The 13,324-nt window shown below is 53.7% G+C and overlaps 1 protein-coding gene across 1 annotated transcript; it reads left to right on the top strand.

Annotated features, from left to right (window-relative positions):
* The first annotated feature begins 20 nt into the window (after positions 1–20).
* KCTD10 (potassium channel tetramerization domain containing 10) lies at positions 21–12,985 on the top strand. The gene is made up of 7 exons (XM_082293478.1): positions 21–94; positions 1,711–1,924; positions 6,700–6,869; positions 7,362–7,448; positions 8,020–8,072; positions 8,864–9,059; positions 9,638–12,985. The coding sequence occupies exons 1-7, from the start codon at positions 92–94 to the stop codon at positions 9,854–9,856; spliced, it is 942 nt and encodes a 313-aa protein (XP_082149604.1). The 5' UTR covers positions 21–91; the 3' UTR covers positions 9,857–12,985.
* Positions 12,986–13,324: the final 339 nt, after the last annotated feature.

Below are 13,324 nucleotides of genomic sequence, written 5' to 3'. Positions count from 1 at the left end.
GCACCCGGGCGGGGCCGGAAGCGAGGCGAGGGGCGGAAGTTCCCCGCCCGGCGCTCCCGCTCGCTCGGTCCGAGGGGCTGCGGCGCCGTTCATGGTGAGGGGGCAAAGCGGGGATCGGGGCCAAAGCGGGGATCGGGGGCAAAGGGGACGGGCCTAGGGGGGCGGCGGTGGGCTCCGGCCCCCGCGGGGGAGGAGGGGCTGGAGGGGCGGGGGGCTGAGGAGGGCCGGGGGAACGGGGAGGGGAAGCTGAGAGGGGCGGGGGAGCTCCGGGCCTTAGCGGTGCAGGAGAAGCTGAGGGGGCGCAGAGGGGGCTCCGGGCGTCGGGAGCGCTGGTGGACTCTGGGTTGGGGGCTCAGGGGGGGCTTTGGGCCGTGGGAGTGGGGCTGAAGGAGGCGGAGGGGCCGGGGAGTGTGTGCGGGGGCCGCTGCCCTGCGGAGGGGTTGGGCTGAGGATTTGGGGGTCCGGCCCCCGAGAGCGGTGCGGGTGTTGAGGAGCGTCAGTCCCCAGAGGTTGGGACGGTCAGAGAGGGGTGCCGGGGCCACTCTGGCCCCTGGGAGTCGGGGTGGCCATGGTCCGGTTTGCACGTGTCCGGTCCCCAGCGTGCCCCTTGGCCTGGGGCTGGTGGTTTGGGGAGGGCAGGGCAGGGCTGGGATTTGGGGTGCGGGGTCGCGCTGCAGTGCAGGATCGATCCCCTCTGGGACCCCGGGCCCATTCCTGCCCAAACTGGGGTGTTCAGGTGCTGGAGGGAGCTGGGACACGAGCTGAGGTTGCTGCCTGTGCATCCCAGAGAGCCCCCAGGCCATCCCTGCCCCTCCTGCTCCCTCCCCCTGTGCCCCACAACTCCGGCTCCATTGGGATTTGCCATGTGACGCTTTTGAGTTTCGTGGCAGTGGAGGAAAAATCCTTCGGTTCAGCTCCTCCCGGAGCCATGGGAGCTGGAGAAGCAGGTGTGAAGGGTGTTAATTATCCCACCCTTTCCCATCCTGAGGGAAAACAGAACCACGGAGGCTCCCAGTGATTAAGGATTTAGCGGCTCCGGGGGCATTTGTGGTGCTGAGCCAACGTGTACCTGTGCCAGTGTGACCTCGGTGACGGAATGTGGCTGGAGGCCGCTCTGTCCGCCGGGATTTTGGTGCTCTGAGCAGTGTGGGAGGGCAGGGAAGAGCAGTGGAAGCTCGTGTGTGCTCTAAGGGAAAAAGCCGTGAAAACCTGTGGATATTCTGCATTTTAGCACTTGGGAATCTGTTGGTTTCTGCATTTGGACCCACAGGAATCATCTGCTCCACTTGTGTGTGTTGGGAATTGCCCAATTCCATCCCAGATTATTGATGGAGTAAGATCTTAAGCTGTCGGAGTTGTGTAAGGAATGAAAGCAGTTGTTGTGGGGAAGCGTTGGCTTTGCAGTGCAAAACCCAGCTCAGCATTCCCAGGGTTTTTCCCTGGGGAAAAAAAAAAAAAATGGGGCTGAGTCCATGAATGTCCTTCAGTTCCTGACAGTGACATGTTGAAAACACTTGAGAACTTCACAGAGAGCCCCGGGAGGAGCCGAGGTGTGAAACACCAACAGGGTCGGGTGTCACACTGCCAGGGTGGGCGCTGCTCCCTCGAGCTGGGCGCTGCTCCCTCGAGCTGGGAGCTGCTCTCTAGAACTGGGAGCTGCTCTCTCGAGCTGGGAGCTGCTCTCTTGAACTGGGAACTCTTTCCTTGCAGGAAGAGATGTCGGGAGAGAGCGTGGTGAGCTCAGCAGTGCCGGCGGCCGCGACGCGCACGACGTCCTTCAAGGGGAGCAGCCCCAGCTCCAAGTACGTGAAGCTGAACGTGGGGGGGGCTCTGTACTACACCACCATGCAGACCCTCACCAAGCAGGACACCATGCTCAAGGCCATGTTCAGCGGGCGCATGGAAGTGCTCACGGATAGCGAAGGTAAGGATCGGGATGCTCCCGGCGTCCTCCGCGTCCTTCCTCGGCAGGGGAAGGCACAGGGGTTGTGGGAAAGTCAGAGGAACTGCTGTTTGTAGGCCTGGAGAGAGGTTGGGAGGGATGGAGGGTCTGTCCTGCAAGGAAAGGTTGGGAGAGTTGGGATTGTTCAGCCTGGAGAAGAGGTGGCTTTGGGGTGACCTAAATGTGGCCTTCCAGTGCCTGAAGGAGCTACAAGAGCAACAGAGAGAGAATATTTATAAGGGCCTGGAGTGGCAGGACAAGAGGGGATGGCTTCCCACTGCCAGAGAATTGGATTAGATATTGGGAAGAAATCCTTCCCTGTGAGGGTGCTGAGGTCCAGAGAAGCTGTGGCTGCCCCATCCCTGGAAGTGTCCAAGGCCAGCTTGGATGGGGCTTGGAGCACCCTGGGATGGTGGAAGATGTCCCTGCCCATGGACTAAACAATCTTCAAGGTCCCTCCCAACCCAAACCGTGCTGTGGTTCCATGATTCCATGATTATACAGCTTAGACAAACGTGGAAAAAAATACAAGGATGATCTGAGTAGTTGCCTGAACAGCAGAAGGACACTAAGAAGTGCCAGAGCTCCTGCCAGGAGCACCTGGAGCATCTTTTCCTTTCGGAATACTGACTCTAAAGCTCTAAAGCCATGGAAAAAGGTGGGGATAGTGATTAGGAATCCGTGAGCTGGGACTTGTGTGTTCTGTTTGAAGCTCAGAATGCCATTCCCTTTTCTTGTCTCCTTGGTTATAAATAAAACACAAAACATGCTCTGAACATGGGTATTTATGAGCTGAAAGCTGATTTTTTAAAATGAAACCATTTTCTTGGGGGACTATTGACAGCTGACTTCCCTAAAACAGAACCAGTTGCAGAATTTTTGGAAAACTTGGAACTTTATCTCCACGTTCCCACGTTGTGGGCGTGCCAGAGTTTAATTGGAAGCTCAGCTTTATCTTCACTCTGATGTTTTACCCATAACAGTATTTAAAGACCTTTGTCTTTAACCACAGCCTCTGCAAAGCTGAGCCTGGAGGTTCAAACACCTCTCTTGGGATTAGTTAATTACGATTTGAAACTTTTGTTTGAATTTGCTGAAATTAGAGAAAATACAGTACAGGGTGAGGTGGGTTGGAGTGAGTTCTGAGTGTTTCAAAATAGTCTATTTAGAGGTTTATAGGGCTCTTGTGATAAGCTTTCCTGAGATAAGAGGGAGTGGACTTGAAGGAAAAAATGTAAAAATACAGCCTGATTTGCTGAATATTCCTGGTTTAGCCAGAAGTCTTCATATTTCAGCTGGGGAAAACAAAGCTGTGTTGTTCCAGGTGTTATCCCAGGCCAGGATAAAGTGGGAATATGGGTGCTGTGCTTTGGGACTCTGGATCAAAGGGATGCTTATCCTGGATACAGACCATGGAGGTTGCATTAAAAAAGTCAGTCTGTGGGTCAAATTTGGGAAAAAACCCCTGTCAAATGGGAATCAACAACTGGGAACACTGGAGGGGTGGAAATGATGTGAACCCTCTCCCTTTGCTAAACTTGAGGTAACTCCACCAGGATCTTCCTGTCCCTTCCTGAAGCTGCTTCAGTAAATTCGATAATTCCAGACTTCCCATGGTTGGAAATGGATCAGAAATTCCAAATTCATTTTGGAAGCCCACCCTGGTGTGATCCCAGTGTCCTGGGCAGCTCCAGGTACATCCTATTCCCAGGGCTCTGAGGCCCTGGAAGTGCAGGTGGTGTTTGCACCTCAAATCTGAGCATAGCTGGAGTTTCTCCTGCTAAAATACCATGTTTGGGATGTAAGATCACAAGTTTATTTTGCTGTGACTCCCACAGTGTCTGTGTGGGATTGTTCCATGGAACCAGTTTGTGTTTTAGTAGGAATTTGATACTTCCTGTGTGTTGTAACACAGACACTCCCAGTGCAGCAGTTCTTGCTTTATCTCCCCTTGCCTGGAAATTGGGACAATAGCACTGGGGCAGCTAAAGGAAACACTTTTTATCTGGAATTCTTCAAAATCCTCCAAATTGGTCACACCCTAAACCTGGCTCCAAACGAAATGTTTCTTAGGAAAAGAAGCCAGGCTTGGGGAGCAACTGGAAGGAGTGAGGTTTAACCAGTCTGGAATGTGGCACACGGGGTCCTGCTCTGTGTCTGAGATTCACATCCCAGCTCCCAGCTCCTCCTTCCAGCTGAACAATTCCAACCTGCTGCTCCTCGGGCTGGAGGAGAAAAGTCTGGGCTTCTCTGGCTGTGGCAGATGATTGTTTGCAGCTTAGAAATTATTGATGAGCTGTAGCAAATCGGCGTATTTGGAACATTTCCTTTGGATTGTAATCAGCAGGGAGAAGGATGGGAGTTTTCCAGGTGCATCCACCTGGTTCCAATCCTTTTTTTTCCTCTGACTCCCTGCTGCTGTTGGTGGGGAAGCTGTTCCTGGTCCAGCTGCTGATAAGAGAGTGGCACCTCAGGCAGTGTCCAGTGTCAGGCTCCTGTTTCACCTGCCAGGGCTTGGTTGGAAAATGTTGTCTGGTTTAGCTGGATGGTTTGGATCCTTTCCCTGAGAATTCCTGTAAGACAAAGATGAATTTCCTAAAGGTCTGATGTGTCCATGGACAAAGGCAGTGAGGGGAAGGGGGGGGTTCTGCCCTGCTGCCCAGGTGAGACCCCACCTGCAGAGCTGCCTTCAGCCCTGGGGCCCAGCATGGGAAGGATGTGGAGCTGCTGGAGAGAGTCCAGAGAAGGCATCAGGAGGATCAGAGGGATGGAGCAGCTCTGCTGGGAGAACTGGGATTGTTCAGCCTGGAGAAGGGAAGGCTCTGGGGTGACACAAGTGTGGCTTCCAGGGCCTGAAGGAGCTGACAGAAAGATGGGAAAGGACTATTTGCAAGGGCCTGGAGTGACAGGACAAGTGGGGCTGGCTTCAAATTGCCAGAGGACAGGGTTAGGTGGGATATTGGAAAGAAATCCTTCACTGTGAGGGCCTGAGATGGAATTCCCAGAGAAGCTGTGGGTGCCCCATCCTTGGAAGTGTCCAAGGCCAGGTGGGACAGAGCTTGGAGCAACCTGGGACAGTGGAAGGTGTCATTGTCATTGGCAGGGGGTTGAAATTGGATAAACTTTAAATTCCCTTCCAACCCAAACCATTCCACGATTCTATGTTCCACACAGCTCATGGATTCTGTGTCCCTTCCTAAACGGGTCACAGGATGTTTTTGGAACACTGCAATTAAAATATAGCTCTAAAAGGCTTCAGCCCACTTGTTGGCTCTGCTGTGGCCAAGTGGCAGCGGGGTCACTTCCCTGTGACTCATCTCCTGTTTGGGGGGAACAGAAGGGTTTTTAAAGCTCTTCTAGTGGTCACTCAGATTTTGCAACGCTACTGGAAGTGTTTTCTCATCCCCACATGAAAATGAGCCATTCTGCTGCAGTTTCACCATCTGTAAACATGAAGTTGCAGCAGATTTTTGCAGCCTACAAGGAATTACAGAGGAGAACAGAGGAGTTTGGGGATGGTAATTCTGCTCTCAGCTGGCCTTTTACCTGCCTGTGTGCTCCAGTGAGCTTGGGAAGCAGCTGCCTTTGTGGAATATGGATGGCTTGGGTTGGAGAGGACTTTAAAGCTCACCTTGTTCCACCACCTGCCATGGACAGAGACACCTTCCACTAAATCTCCCACTTAAATGAGATTTCTTGCTTTCCATACTCTGCATTGCCAAATGGGGTTCTTTCTGCTCTAGTTGGATTAGCCATTAGCCTGGATCAGTCCTTTGATCCATGATTTCTGTCTCTAGTTCTGTCTCCAGTTTGTTGTTCCAGCCTGTAAAATCACACTTGGAGCACACATTGTGTTGTCTGTGGACAGCAGGAATGAGGGAGCTGGGAAGCCTGGAATGAACTGCTCCACAGTGTCTCCTTTTCCCTCAGAAAGGGCCATGTTCCCTTTCCAGATTGAACCAAATGTTCAGACTTTCCTCATAATTCCATTCATGCAGAACACACAGGGGCTGCTTTAACCTACTTTCCTTATTTGTCCAAAATATGACTCCTTCCCCACAAGCGTTTCCTCGCTGCATTCCTGAGCCTCGGCCTGTGAGAGTGGCCATCTGTTCACTCAGGGAATCTCCAGCCTCAGCACTGCCTGGCTTTTCCAGGGTCCAGCCTGATTCCACCAGAGAGAGGTGAAATGTGGATGCTGCACCCAAAGGTGCTTTGGTTGTAACTCTTTTCTTCCCTGGAGAAGAGAAAGCTCCAGGGAGACCTTGGAGCACTTAGAGATTCCAGGAGAGCTGGAGAGGGACTTTGGACAAAGGCATGGAGGGACAAGACAAGGGGAAGTGGCTGCCCACTGCCAGAGGGCAGGGATGGATGGGATATTGGGAAGGAATTCTTCCTGTGAGGCTGGTGAGGCACAGGGTGCCCAGAGAAGCTGTGGCTGCCCCATCCCTGGAAGTGTCCCAGGCCAGGTTGCACAGGGCTTGGAGCAACTTGGGCTGGTGGAAGGTGTCCCTGCCCATGGCAGGGGTGAGACTGTCTGATCTTTAAGTTCCCTTCCAACCCAAACCTTTCCGTGATTTTCTTCCTGCTGCAATCCTGAGCTCCAGGGCTGGGGCTCTGCCGCACCCTCCGCTCACATTCCCCGTTCCATCCTCACGCTCCCAGTTCCATCCTGTCCTCCCAGCAGTTTGCTCTGTCGAGGCCTTTTGCCACGTTCATCTCAGCTTGTCCTTACCGTGGCCTTCCTGTGTCCCCAGGCTGGATCCTGATCGACCGCTGTGGGAAGCACTTTGGGACAATCCTGAACTACCTGCGGGACGGCGCCGTGCCGCTCCCGGAGAGCCGCCGGGAGATCGAGGAGCTGCTGGCTGAGGCCAAGTACTACCTGGTGCAGGGGCTGGCAGACGAGTGCCAGGCAGCCCTGCAGGTGGGCACAGGGCTCAGGGGCTGCTGGGGGTGGGCAGCATGATCTGGGCAGAGCTGGATTTTCTCCTGGTCTTCACGTGGTGATTTCGGAGGCCGGGATGCAAATTGGAATAGCTCGTGTTGCCATCTGCTGGAGTGTGGTCACATCCAGGGAAACCAGCTCCTTCCCAGAGCTGCTGAGAGTCTTGTTGTGTTCTTTGTTATGCTCTGAGGTTCCCATCTTGGGTTTGATGCCACTGTCACTGGTGTCCTCTCTGAGAGAAGCCCCATTCCAGATCCTGCTGCTTAACTGGGCACAGGACATTCAGTGGTGGAGAGCAGGAATGGATACCTCAGGTGCTCCCAGAAGAATGGTGCCTGGCCAGGCATGACCCAGAAACCACCACTGGGACAGACTGGACACTGACCCCTCAGCACAGATCATTCCCAAGAAATGTGGGTGTGCCCTGGGATCTGTTGTCACTCAGGTGCTGTTTGGTTCTTGCTCCCACAGAACAAGGATGCGTACGAGCCCTTCTGCAAGGTCCCAGTGATCACCTCCTCCAAGGAGGAGCAGAAGCTGATTGCAACCTCCAACAAGGTGAGAGAGCCTGAGATGTGCTGTGGGGAGAGCTGGGGGTGTCCAGCCTGGAGAGAAAAAGACTTTGGGGAGACCTCAGAGCTCCTTCCAGTGCCTGAAGGGGTTTCAAGAGAGCTGGAGAGGTGGACAAGGGATGGAGTGACAGGATAAGGGGTGATGCCTTTAAGCTGAAGGAGGGCAGGGTTAGATGGGATATTAGGAAAAAGCCCTTCCCTGTGAGGGTGGGGATGCCCTGGCACAGATTTCCCAGAGAAGCTGTGGCTGCCCCATCCCTGGAAGTATCCAAGGCCAGGTTGGAGCAACCTGGGCTAGTGGAAGGTGTCCCTGCCCATGGCAGGGGGTGCTGATAAGACAGAGGGAAGATAAGAATAGATGAGGATCCAGTCCCAGAAGGGGTCAGGAGGGATTGCAGCCCCGTTGCCAACCTGTGCATCACAGGTATGCAGCAACAGCAGTAAGGCCACCAAAATCCCACTGGGAATTTGTCATTGCAGCTTCTCTGTGGGGCCTTGGGCTGAGCTGAGGTTCCAGCTCTGGCTGTGCTCCCTCATCTGTGCTTTGTTTCTTACAGCCAGCAGTGAAGCTGCTCTATAACAGAAGCAACAACAAATATTCCTACACCAGGTAAGTGACTTCAGCTGCAATTGTTGGAAGTTTTTAATAGATTAAAATCCATAAGAGTGTTCTTTTTCTTCTCCCAGACCCAAATGACTGATTGGTGTTGGCAGGCACTCCATTTTTTCCCAATTAATTTCAAACTGGAGTCAGAAGGGAGTCTGCTGCCATCAATGGAATGATGAGCCTGTGCTATTTCTGTGCCAGAGGAGTTCCTCTAATCCTTAGGTGCAGCTGGCAGAGGCTCCTGGCCAAGTGCTGTCTGCATTCCCATGGATTGCAGTGTGGCAGTTGAACACAGGGAGCTCAGTGAGTGCTGAAATCATCAAGCTGGGGTAGCCTTGTTCCCTTTCCCTTATTCCCTTATAAGTTTCATGCCATAACAGTGCCCATCCAGCTGGTGCTGAGCTCAGGAATTTGGTTTGATTTGGCTGATAGGATTTTGCTCCCCAGGTGAAATGGCCTTGGGCAGTTGTTCACAGGGCTGTTGCTGCTGTATTGCTGCTGCTTCAGGTTTTCCTGCCTTTAGTAGTGAAATAATAAGAATTAATTTCTTGGCTTTGCCCCATCCCTGGAAGTGTCCAAGGCCAGGTTGGATGGGGCTTGGAGCAACCTGGGCTACTGCAAGGTGCTCCTGCCCATGGTACAGGGTGGCACTGGATGGGCTTTGAGATCCCTCCAACCCAAACCATCCTGGGATTCCATGACACAGCAATCTGGGTGTTCAGGGCTCTCAGTGCTCACTGCTCCCACTCTTCCCATGTGCTCTGTAAATTCCTGCTGCTGCCTCCATCCCACAGCAACTCCGATGACAACATGCTGAAGAACATCGAGCTCTTTGACAAGCTGTCCCTGAGGTTCAATGGGAGGGTGCTCTTCATCAAGGATGTCATTGGGGATGAGATCTGCTGCTGGTCCTTCTACGGGCAGGGCCGCAAGATCGCCGAGGTCTGCTGCACCTCCATCGTTTATGCCACCGAGAAAAAGCAGACCAAGGTACAGGAAAACTGGGAGTGCTCCAGCCTGGCACCCTGACAGCTGAACAGGCTGGCACTTTGTCATTGTTCAGCACTTCTGGAGGATAATCAATGCATTGAGAGTGGGGCAGCACCTGGAGCTCATCCTGGGGGTGGAGCAGGAGCTGCCTGCTCAGGGCAGTTGGGATATTCCGTTAAGCACTGTGGTATTCCATAATGTTCAGCCGAGCTCTATCTTCAGATAAACTCGTGCATTTAACCATGTTTGGGTTTGGGGGTTGCAACTAAATGATCTTTTAAGGTCTCTCCCAACCCAAACCATTCCCTGGTTCTACACACCCCCGTGTAAGAAGGGATCCAGCAAATGGCACCTTCCCTGTATCCTTCCCTTTCCCAGGAGAACTCTGCCTGATTCTGGTAAAAACCAAACTTGTTGGTCTCAAAAGCTGGAAGCAAATAATGGAACAGAAAGGGTTGTGCCTGAAAGGATTTCTGTGGCTGGGGTGCAATTAAGAAATGGTAACAGCAGGTTCCAGGAACCCAAACCGAGGTAACCTGGTGCCTGCAGCGAGTGACCTTCTCTTCCCTGCCTGCCAGGTGGAGTTCCCAGAAGCCCGAATTTACGAGGAGACCCTGAACATTCTGCTGTACGAATCCCAGGATGGGAGGGGGCCGGACAATGCCCTCCTGGAAGCCACAGGAGGGGCTGCAGGGCGCTCCCACCACCTGGAGGAGGACGAGGAGCGGGAGCGCATCGAGCGCGTGCGGAGGATCCACATCAAGCGCCCCGATGACAGGGCCCACCTGCACCAGTGAGCCTGGGGACCCCCGCAGCTCTGTGGAAGGGGCTGCCCTGCAGCAGGACCAGGCAGTGCAACTCCTGTCCAGCACAGTCTGTAAATTGTGATTTGTAACAAACTCTAGGTTATTTGGGGTATTTAAATGCGGTAGTTGTAGGGCGAGGATCAATGAGGTTACTGGGCAGCCTGGAAGGGCCTGTTGAGCAGCTGGAGAAATGCCCGGAATTTTTAGCACTCTTGTTGTTGCTGTTTTGTGCTGGAGAGGAGGAGGACTGGCTTCCTGAGGCTTTGGTAATGATCCTGCACTTTAAATCCAAAACAACAAACAAAAGCTCAGCCAGCCACCCTCCTTCCCTCCAGGCACTCCCTGACCCTCCTGAGGCGGGGGGAAAGGCAGGGATCTGGACCCAGAGCTGCTGCACAGCTCCCTGGCTCCTGGGAGAGAGCTCGGGAGTGCTGGGGGTGACTCCCCAAAGGACAAATGGCACAGGCTGATGAGATTCCTGGAGTGCTGGGGGCAGAGGGACCCCTCAGAGCAGTGGGAGGGAGCAGGGGCAGCGCCCTTGGGCTCCCACAGCTCTCAGGATCTGCTCCTCCAAGGGTTCAGTGGAGCTTCTGCAGCACTGAGCTGGGGACACCCATCCCTGCTTTATCCCTACAGTTCAAGGTTAAAATTCCTCCCAAAGGAGGGGGATCAGGAGCAAATTGTCCACGGTTGCTTTCCCTGGGAATGATGTTGGTACTGCTCAGTGCTTAGAGCTTCTGTCTGAGCCTGGATCTCAGCTGTGGGGTTGGTTTCCAGCAGCTCCCAGGCAGCAGGAGTCACTGCAGGTTCAATCCCCCTATGCAGGGGGTTCTTGGTGGGGGGCAGCAGCCCTGGTTCCCTTCTGGAACTGATCCAGGAGCGTTGCCTTGCTCTGAGCGAGGGGAAGGAGAAGCAGGCAGCAACCCAGAGGCAGATATTCCCTGTTTGACTTCCTCCTGAGGGTATTCCAAGTCTTCCCAGTCATGGCAGCTGTGTGTGTGGAAGGGCAGAGCACGGAGAAGGCCACTGCACTGTGGTTTTCTTCGAGTGCTTTCTTCTTGTCCATGAATATTTTATCTACCTCCTCGTCTCCTGTTGCCTGTCGTGGAGTCAAGTGACAGCGCTGGTGGGAGGTGGGGTGTCATTCCATAGGGCTGGGAGCAGAGCCACAGCTGTGCCAGTTCAGGTCACCAGTCCTGGGGGGGACAGAAACCCGAGGTAGGAAGTGTTAGACTTGCACTGCAGCAGCACTGTGGGTGACACCAGAGCACTCTGCCCTGGGCTAGAGTTTCTTTTGACACTTTCTCTGGAACATTTCACACTGGCTTTAACAGCCAGGCTCCTCTGGAGCAACAGCTCTGTGTTCCTGCTCCAAGGATCCCTGCTCCTGGCTCAGGGCTGCTAAGGATGTGGGAACAGTGTGAAAACCAAAGGTGCTGCAGCAGCACCAGCCACGTTGTTCTGTTCCACAGGGCATTTACACCCCAGCTCCACAGAGCTCAGTGGTAGAGGCTGAAACACACCACGAAGTGGCTGTACAGTTTTGGATCATCAAGTAAAGCTCAAAAGATTTCAAAGTTAGTCTGAGGCCATCTTTCTAGTAACCAAAGACTTCTCCACCTTGCAGGCAGCTGGTGGCTGTGGCAGGTGGGGGTGTTGTACCTGTCCCCTCTCCTTTCTCCTGCAGCTGCCGATTGTTCACTGAGAGCTCCACAGGTCCCCTGAGGTTCAGCAGCTGCAGCTCTGTCCTGACACCTCAGGGCTTCCAGTTTGAGTTGTACAGTGCCTGTTTGCAGCACCCTCTGGGGCTGGAGCAGTGCAGAAGGGGAAGGAGCCAGTGCCTCTCTCCTCTCCCCTCAGGGCTGGGATAAGCTGGGGGCGAGGCAGGAAAGTCCTGGATTGCTCTTTCTCCAGCACTGTGTACTTTGACACTTACTGGTGATTACTGGGCTGTTACTGGGCATCTCAGCATCTGGAACAGCCCTGCTGGGGGTGGAGGCTGTGTGTCAGCAGAGGGTGAACAGGGACCAGCACCAGTCCTGCAGCAAACCCTGCTCACTCCAGCTGGGAGCTGCTCTCCAGCAGGCTCAGGGCAGCTCATCCCTGGCTGTGCTGACCTACCTGGAGGCCCCACTGCAGGGGGGCAGAGCAGCTTCAGCCCCAGGAGGTGACACCAGTACTAAGCACCTGACAGATCACAGCTACGTGATTAACTTCTCTGTAAATAGATCCTTAACTGGCTTCAGGCTTTTCCTTTTCAGGTTATGCAAACTCAGTTCTTAAAAACCAGGGGAGGGCTGTTTTTAATCTTTGTAGAGCTGTTGGTTTAGCAAAGTCACTCCAGGAGAGTTGCAATTTCAGTTCTGTTACTGTGTTTGTGGGCAGACTCTGCCTTAACTCACTCCTGAGCTCACCCTCTGGGTGCTGGAGTGGTGCAGCACAGCAGCCACTGTGCTGTCCTGGGGACTGTCCTTTACCTGCTGCCCCTGTCCTTGCTCTGGGCACACCCTGGCCCTGCCCTTGCACAAATGCTCTCAGTCCTGAGCCTCGTTACCCTTAAGTGGTTTTGCTCTGAGCTCTCAGGTGCAGCTGGGGCTCAGCGCAGGTGTCCTGGGCACAAGCAGCTCTTCAGATTATCCTTCCCTGCCTCCCAGTGCCAGGGAGAGCAGAGCTGGCTGCTTCCATTCTCCAGCACCAGCAGTGACAGCACAGCCCAGGGGAGCTGAGGAAAGTCCCCCTGGGGAAGGGATTTTGTCCCCTCCCAGCTCCTGACATGGGGTGGGGCTGTACGAGGAGGGGACAGGGACCAGCCCTGGTGACCCCTTCCCACCTCTGTCCCTGTAGCACCAAAGCAGCTGCTCCTGCACTTCCCCAAGGCAGGTTTGGATCCCCTGAGCCCCAGCACCTGGGGAAGGCTCCAAGCTCCCATCCTACCTTAGAGCAAAGTGTAGGTAGAACCTTTCAGTCTTAATGGAATTGTTTCATGGACAACAGCAAATTCCTGTTCTGTACAATCATTCCCACCTGTCCAGACTTCTGCACAGAACAAGCTTCAGCTGGATTTCAGTGTATGGTTGATGTTTGCAATATGTACTTTTGGTTTTTTAATATAACACAATAAATTAGAAGATATTTCATATTTACATGCGAGTCGCTTTATTACTTGCTTGAAGCTCCATGTCCTTGTGGGCTGTGGGGCTGGAGGAACTTTTGGGATGAAATATCAGATCTCCATCCTACTTAACGTCAGTTTGACCTCCCAGCCCTCCCTGTGGGGAGCTTTTGGGATTCTCTCTGGTCAGTCTGCTTTGAGAAAAGGTGTTTTTACACCAGGGTTAACACTGATCTGCACTTTTTGCAGTGCTCCTGAGTAGTGACTCAAAGTACAGCTTGAGAAGCCTTTTGGCTTCTGTCCTAATCCTTCCTGACCTCTCAGAGATGGAGATTTTACCTTGGAAC

Source organism: Coloeus monedula (genome assembly GCF_965178545.1).
Source record: "Coloeus monedula genome assembly, chromosome: 18".
NCBI lineage: Eukaryota > Metazoa > Chordata > Aves > Passeriformes > Corvidae > Coloeus > Coloeus monedula.
The sequence above is the reverse complement of the archived record's forward strand: the minus strand, read 5'-3'. Positions and strand labels throughout refer to the sequence as shown.